This window comes from Oryza glaberrima, chromosome 4 (genome assembly GCF_000147395.1).
Source record: "Oryza glaberrima chromosome 4, OglaRS2, whole genome shotgun sequence".
Lineage (NCBI taxonomy): Eukaryota > Viridiplantae > Streptophyta > Magnoliopsida > Poales > Poaceae > Oryza > Oryza glaberrima.
This window is the reverse complement of record NC_068329.1, coordinates 24,586,433-24,595,038: the sequence shown is the minus strand read 5'-3', so window position 1 is coordinate 24,595,038 and position 8,606 is coordinate 24,586,433. Positions and strand designations below refer to the sequence as shown.

Below are 8,606 nucleotides of genomic sequence, written 5' to 3'. Positions count from 1 at the left end.
TCTGATACCCATGTACCAGCTCGATACCCATGGTACCAGGTATCAGTCGATACCCAGTTACCAAGGCCTGATACCCAGGTACCAAGGCCTGATACCTAGGTATCAGCTCGATACCCCGGGTACCAGGTATCAGTCGATAACAGGGTACCAGCTGATACCAGTGTACTAGGTACCACCTCGGTACCTTACCCAAGGTACCAGGGAGGATTGGATAAGATGGAATCGCAAGATATATAGCGTGGGCCTCCCCACGAAATTGACGATGCGTATTAAATCTCTCGGGATTTTAGTTATCCCGTGACTGCTAGGAGCAACGGAATTTTATGGGGTAGCAGCCCTCTTTTGGTTTTTATTGGGATGGAGGGAGTTCAACTTAAACTTATATTAACGGCCCAGCCCTGAGGACGGGACAGCGGTGTTAGGGCCCCATCTATCCACTCGATTAGGAACGTGATTAGCCGATGAAATCAGCGCTGTCGCCGCGTAATGACCGAAGCTATCGATTCTCACATGTCAAAAAAAAAAGTTATCGATTCTCAGTCCGCTCAAACAGAAAAAAAAAAAAAGAACAAGTACGATAGTCAAATCTCAAATGTGCTGCCTCCACAAGCTTGCAAACCACAACGAGCCGTGGCTAGTACTCTATCTGACATGATCCGTGCGTCTATCGGTTGAGTACTCTTCAATAAATTGACCGCATGATTTAGATTTGTTTGATTTTTTTTGATCTGCTGCTATATGTAGTAGTATGCCGGCAGCTGGCTTCTGATCTCTTATCTGTTGTGGCCTCGATCTAATCATTATATATACTAATAATGTTTGCTTTTTCTTCCAACATATTAGTAACATGCAAATTCTTTTCACGTTAGCATAAGAAATGATTTGTTTGAATTAATTCTATGTTTTTTTAAGTTCTGTAATCTATTTGAGTTCAACCATAAATACACTAAAATTTTCAATTTTTAGCCTGTTCTTTATATCATGTCATCGAGAAATTAAACGGTCTAACGATTTGACAACTTTACGCCGTGAGAAGAAATGCTAGATACTTTTGTAAAATAAGATTTTGCTAAGTATAATATTGATATTGATACCATCGATTCGTATCCATAAATATGTGAATAATTTAAGGCAATGCATTTATATGCCGATGGGTTGTATCCGTGTAAGGTATTCGTAAAGTATGAGGATTTTTTTTAACGATCACGCGGATGCGGTTTTAATAGTATTTTAGTGAGGCTAGAGAAATTTTCTGTTAATTTTCATCTCTTTAGGTGTGCTCGCGGGTGTGTGTGACGCGTGTAGTGGTGTTTGTCCATCATATGCGTCCTTGGTGTAATCGCGAGTAAAGAAAAAACTATAGTCTATATAACCAGCATGTATACTTGGATTATATAGCTCCTTCCTCTGGAACGACGACGGGTTGCAGAAGAGAGTGAAGTAGAGCCTTGTGGACAGAGTAAGCTAGAGTTAATTTTCCATTGTTTTTCTCCATGTATGTGGGCTACCTTAAATTCAGGTTATTTCTTTAATTTACTCAGTCCAGAACCTTCGGCTAGCTGCTTGTTCTTGATCTCCATGAATCAAGAGATCGAGTAGCCACTGCAACAGTGCTTCTATTGCTGCTATTGTTCTTGATCTATTGCTGCTACTGCCCCGGTGCTGCGCGATATGCTGCCGCAGCAAATGCTGCCGACCGCAGCCTATCTCACCATGTTCTTTTAGGGCAAAACTACGAATTATGTTGTATAGAAGAAGATTGAGCTATGGTGCTCTTCCTCCAATACTTAATAAGATGTAGAGCTTCCTTGATTCTACGCTTATTTGCTTGCAAACGTACTAACTAACAGTAATAACTTCACCATCTGCCTCTCAGCTTCTTTCCTTGATTTTGCACCATATATCTGCAGGAAATTAAACAGTTAAGTTCTAGATTTCTATCGTGGTGATGGCATCTGCTCCTCCAGTTCAGGAAGAAGCCCTACAGGCAGGGACGAACCACTTCAGGAGCCGGCTTGCTGCTGCTGTGAGGAGCATCAGTTGGAGTTACACCATCTTTTGGTCCACTTCAACCAGTCTCCCGGGGTAATAACAATATAATTAGTTCATTTTTTTAGACTATGAATTACTCTAGTTCATTATTATGAATGCAGTTGCTTAGGTCATCATTAGTTTCCACCTGTGCATGCCATATATACTCCATACTAGTATAACTAAACATGCATCAGTGATCAGTCAGGTCTGCATCTATAATTATATTTCACTTCATTTTGAATTAAAGATCACAAATGAACCTATATGTTACTCCAACTATTTTCAGGTTATGAGACGTTTTAACTTTGGTCAAAATCAAACTGTTTTAAGCTTGACCAAGTTTATAGAAAAAAATAATAATAACATTTTCAACCCAAAACAAATTTATTATAAAAATAAATTATTATTGATTTGATGAAAATAATTTAGTATTATAAATATTACTATATTGGTCTACAAACTTAGTCAAATTTAGAGCAGTTTGACTTTAACTAAAGTCAAAACATCTTATAACCTGAAACGGAGAGATTATTTAATTAATTCCCGTATTACGTAGGACACTATCATACTATGTCCATCGTATTAATTCATACAATATGTATAAAACACTACCTGTAGAGTTCTGACTTGGAACGATGGATTCTACAACGGCGAGGTAAAGACGAGGAAGATATCCAACTTAGAGGACCTCACCGCTGACCAGCTCGTCCTGCGGAGAAGCGAGCAACTGAGGGAGCTCTACTACTCTCTCCTGTCCGGCGAGTGCGACCACCGGGCAAGGAAGCCCGTCGCCGCACTGTCGCCGGAAGATATCGCGGACACAGAATGGTACTACGTTGTCTGCATGACCTACGCCTTTCGACCCGGCCAAGGGTGCGTATCTCATCTGCTAATTGCTGCCAGCCAACGCACACATGCATGATGAGATGATCCGTTGATCTGCCCTACACATATGACTGATCACTTGTCGGTTGATCTGCTAGCAACTCCAATAATACGTTTATATAAAAAAAAGAACTCCAATAATACTCCGTAGGAGAGAACACAAAGCTTATAGCTGGGTATAAGCTCAGTGACGCAGTTAGAAAGATTTTTAAGCCCGAACAAATTTTGATATAACTAGTATTTGCTATTAAAAATTTTATTTACTCATTAATATTGAAATTTAATGTAGTTTTCACCGGCGAGTCCGGGAAGCTGCCCAGGCTAGCCGGGCGGTGGCTTCGCCACTGCAGCCTAGCAATGTTCATAGGCAGAACTAAGGGTGGTTCCGGTGATTTCGGGACCACCCAAAAAAATTCTAGCCCAATGTATATATATACATATGTGAAAAATAAACTTTTGAAAAAAAAAAACTCATTTGATCAATCTATACTTTTAACTTTATTGTATTTAAGGTATTTTAAAAAATTATACAAATTAGATCAACTATATAAAGATACGTCACTTCACCACTGGCAATGTCTCTCATGAGTCCCATGTTGACAAGAATTTGCTTTACCGTGTTGTTGTTATTGATCTGCTGGGGTACATTCTGCCAGGTTACCCGGCAGAAGCTATGCAAGCAATCGATCTGTTTGGTTGTGCAATGCTCAGTCTGCAGATAGCAAAACCTTTCTACGTGCGCTCTTAGCGAAGGTACATATATATTTCCCATGCTGTGCTAGCTGCTCATGGCATCGTCCCTTATGCCTCCAAAGAATACAATGTTCAGTTCCCGAGAAAAAAAGGATAATGTTCATGCATTCTCCTTGATCTAATCATCATATTTAGTTGTTATTTATCTCCCTGTCATGTCATGATCTAACTCGCATGCTCTCTCTCTCTCTCTCTGTGGTCCAACTCCGTCCACTAATAATATCGTATGCAAAGAGCGCGACTATTCAGGTATGTAGGTACAGTTGTACATAGTACGGAGTATTTCAGTTTTCAAATTGATGTATACTGTACGTGTACGTCGATATCTCTGACTCCATCTGAAATATCTATACATTTTACAGACAATTGTCTGCATCCCCTTCATGAGTGGCGTGCTTGAGCTGGGAACCACTGATCCGGTAAGTTCATTGGATCACTCAGCACGAAAAACTATGGAGCTATGTATGTAGCTAGCTCAATCGCCTAGTGATGATCGACCAACATAAGAGTATACTAGTATGTTATTATAACAGAGTATCACATGCTTGGTATACGTTATAGAGAGAACCTATTATATGTTACTGAGTTTATCACAGGTCTACGATTTGTCATTGATTTTGTCACGTTCTATAATATGCTATCGATTTTGCTTAACTTTTATGATTTACCATAACCATTAGTTTAACCTTCGTTTTTATTGAATTTTTTTCAAAATATGATAAAAATTGTAAAATATCATATTATAAACATAAGATTGGAAACATCCAAAATTTGACCAAAAATTTAAAATCTGATATTTCAGAATTTTTGCTCAAATTTTGGAAGTTTTAGTTTCAGGGGTAGTCATTTGGACAAAATTGTACATTACTAATGAAAGCTAATCGGATGGCAATGGTAAATCATAGAAGTTAAGTAAAAGTTGATGGCATATTATAGAACGTTATAAAGTCAGTGGCAGATCGTAGACATGTGACAAACTCGGTGCCATATAATGGATTCTCTCTATGTTATACCATGTCCGGGGCATTTCGTTGCTATGCTGGCAGGGAGCTGCTAGGGGCAAGCTAGTATAGTGCAATGTTCCGTAGCATCCAAGATTCCCTCATTATTTATAGCGTGTATATCAAACTACTAGTATATATAGCATGTGCCGTATCCATAATACGCATGTAAGAAATCAAGCTACAATTCAAGTTTATGTGCAGCTAGCTAGACCACTAATGTTACCATCATATATATTTTCTAGAATCTTTTACTGAAATATATGAATAGAGGCGCAGCCACTGTGGTGGGATGGGGTCTGGCCTTCCCCAACAGCCCAGTAACAACCAGCCCCTCCTTTCCTACACCCCAATAGTTTACTTTTGCTTTTAAATACTACCTTTTATCAACATATAAGTAAAAATAACCATGTACTATTTTCTTTTTAAAATATATGACACCGTTAACTTTTCGCATAACGTTTGATCATTAATCTTATTTAACAATTTAGTATAAATATGTAAAAGTATAAGTTAAGATTATATTTTATTTGATGATAAAACAAGTCATAATAAAATAAATGAAATATATATATATATAATAAAACAAAATAGTCAAACATTATGTGAAAAGTCAATAGCATCATACATTTTAAAATGGAATATATTTTTTATATCATTAGTTGTCTAACACTTCAAAGGTATAATTTCACCTCTCCAATTAAATTTCAATTTTTCTAAAATATTAGTTAATACTTGCATGAAGATGCGTATATAGTTTGTTTCTCATTTTGCTAAAATATAGTTTTTTTTTGGATTGCTTGTCAATTTATTTGGAATTTTAGCTCGGATGATACTATCATCGCTTATGATTGTCTGCTTAATACTCATAGGCTAAATTGAAATGAATAAATATATTCGGTATATCAACATACCTACCTTTTTTATTATCATGTGCTATTTTTAAGTTGATACGATATATTACGTACCTTTGGGAAACATTACGTATATTTTTTACACTATATTTTTAATAATCGTAATCGCTTTGTGAAGTTCGTCTTCCTCGTATCTAAATCCTAGCTTCACTACGTTGCATGTACAAAATGAGGGGACGTACCCTTAACTTTAATGAACAAAACGACATTTTACGAACTACTGAGCTACGAGCAAAGACACTCCACGAAATCGAAATGTTAACTTATATTTTTGAAAACTAGAGGGTGCATGCAGCGGTCGAAGATGTAGTTTTTGCTAGTCTCATTATAGTCTCTTACACTCATTATAGTCTCAGTTCTTCACAATATATATTGATTACTATTGAATTATATTCCCAGGTTTCGGAGGACCCAAACTTGGTAAACCGAATCGTTGCATATTTGAAGGAGCTTCAGTTTCCGATATGCTTAGAGGTACCGAGTTCTACTCCTTCTCCAGACGAAACAGAAGATGCCGACACCGTGTTCGATGGCCTCATTGAAGAGGACCAGATGGTCATACTCCAGGGAGAAGACGAGCTAGGCGACGTCGTCGTCGCTGAGTGCGAGACCAACGGCGCCAACCCCGAAACGATCACCATGGAGACCGACGAGTTCTACAGCCTCTGCGAGGAGCTGGACCTGGACCTCGGTTCTTATCAGCTAGTCCCGACGTCGGCACGGGAGACGATGGCTGCGGCGGCGGCGGCGGCTAACGATGTCGACGGCGTTGCATACTCTCACGCCTCGTGTTTCGTGTCATGGAAAAGAGCGAACCCGGCGGAGAAGGTGGTGGCCGTGCCGATGACTGCAGGCATAGAGTCACAGAAGTTGCTGAAGAAAGCTGTAGGCGGCGGCACCGCATGGATGAGTAATATTGATGGTCGTGGTAGCGTGGCAATAACGACGACTCCAGGAAGTAGCATCAAGAGCCATGTCATGTCAGAGAGAAGGCGCCGAGAGAAGCTCAACGAGATGTTCCTCATTCTGAAGTCACTACTCCCCTCCGTCCGCAAGGTTAGTTAACTTAGCGTTCCATACTGAAAGTTATATAGGAGTAGTATTATTCATCGAGCTGTGGATTGTCCCTGCAGGTTGACAAGGCATCCATACTTGCAGAAACGATAACCTACCTCAAAGTGTTAGAGAAAAGAGTGAAAGAGCTGGAGTCCAGCAGCAGGGAGCCATCGCGTTGGCGCCCAACCGAAATTGGACAGGGGAAGGCGCCGTAAGATCACCGGGAAGGAGGTCTATGAGATCGGTGTCAGTGGTGGTACCTCGTCAACACCGTATATGATATGCATGTATAAGATCACCGGGCAGGAGGTCTCTGAGATGGATGTCATACGGTGTTGACGAGGTACCGTACGTATGATATATAGGTATCGTTTTCATTATGGAAAAAAAATTCCGAATTACCTCGTGTACTATAAAAGACGTGAATATTAGGGAAGAATCTAATATCAAATAATTAGAAGGGGTGATGTTTCGAATCCAGATCGTCTATCACACCACCTTGTGGAGCTAGCCGGAAAACCCTTAAGCGTTTCTCTACCTCCATGTACTATTGGTGCCGTCTGAATTACCGCTTACTAATAGACTCGATTCTCTCCACACAAGCTCAATATGATTTCAGCACATCTGCTAGGTTTTGTCCCTTTTATTAACGTCTGTTATAGCTAGGGATGCATTTACGAGTGCGTGCATGTGTAAACATCTTTTATATAATTGCAAATAGAAGAATAAATTCCATAAAACTATAGACTGCGAATAAAGTATCGCAAGTTCACATAATTAAGATGATGCATCACTTTTATCAGAGATCGAACTACATATATAAGATGGAGTGTTAGAAAGCTACAGATTTAATAATAAAATTACCATGAAACTACAACATTTATAAATCCAACATAACAATGCTTTTATATTTAAACTTTAAAATATATAGTTTTGTGATAACTTAATTATTAAATGTGTAGTTTTGTGATACTCCGCCAATTTGATATATAGTTTCATGATAAATTTATACTAAGATGATACACTGTCTCAAATATTTATTTTTCTATAAAATAATTTTAGTTTCTTAAATTTTACCTATTTTAAATAATATAATGTCTATATCAGTTCTTGGAGACAAAAGGAAAAAGCCAGGAAACTCAAGTTGGAAAAGACCTCACATTTTCATAATCTAGGAAAAGACCTCACATCTATTTATAATTAAAGGAATAGAAAAGGAAGCCTCCACGTTCGCTCTCATGGCCTAGAAATTCTCACATTAATCGGAGAAAAAGAAAAAACAGAGTCCATATAGAAATACAATTTAGAAATAGTTGAAATTCGGAATTAAAAAATAAGGAATATTAGAAAAGGAGACTAGAGTCCATATAGAAATACACTTTAGAAATAGTTAAAATTCGGAATTAAAAAATAAGAAATATTAGAAGTAGAGTATAGAGTCCATATAGGAATTTAAAACTAACTAAAATTCAAAAAAAAAAGAGCCTCCACGTTCGCTCTCATGACCTAGAAATTCTCACATTAGTCGGAGAAAAAGAAAAAACAGAGTCCATATAGAAATACAATTTAGAAATAGCTGAAATTCGGAATTAAAAAATAGGAATATTAGAAGAGGAGACTAGAGTCCATATAGAAATACAATTTAAAAATAGCTGAAATTCGGAATTAAAAAATAAGGAATATTAGAAGAGGAGACTAGAGTCCATATAGAAATACAATTAGGAATTATCTGAAATTCGGAATTAAAAATAAGGAATATTAAAAGTAGAGTATAGAGTCCATATAGAAATACAATTAGGAAATAACCAAAATTCGGAATTAAAAATAAGAAATATTAGAAGTAGAGTATAGAGTCCATATAGAAATACAATTAAGAAAAAAATAGAAATTTGGAATTAAAAAAAATAAGGAATATTAGAAGTAGAGTATATAGTTTATATTGGAATTTAAAACCAACTAAAAT

At 37.5% G+C, this 8,606-nt stretch overlaps 1 protein-coding gene across 1 annotated transcript; it reads left to right on the top strand.

Moving 5' to 3' along the window:
- The first annotated feature begins 1,413 nt into the window (after window positions 1–1,413).
- On the top strand, window positions 1,414–6,965 carry LOC127769717 (anthocyanin regulatory R-S protein-like). Its single transcript, XM_052295338.1, has 8 exons — window positions 1,414–1,459; window positions 1,911–2,085; window positions 2,653–2,907; window positions 3,576–3,672; window positions 3,907–3,921; window positions 4,035–4,091; window positions 5,987–6,643; window positions 6,721–6,965. The coding sequence occupies exons 2-8, from the start codon at window positions 1,949–1,951 to the stop codon at window positions 6,856–6,858; spliced, it is 1,356 nt and encodes a 451-aa protein (XP_052151298.1). The 5' UTR covers window positions 1,414–1,459; window positions 1,911–1,948; the 3' UTR covers window positions 6,859–6,965.
- The last annotated feature ends 1,641 nt before the right edge of the window (window positions 6,966–8,606 follow it).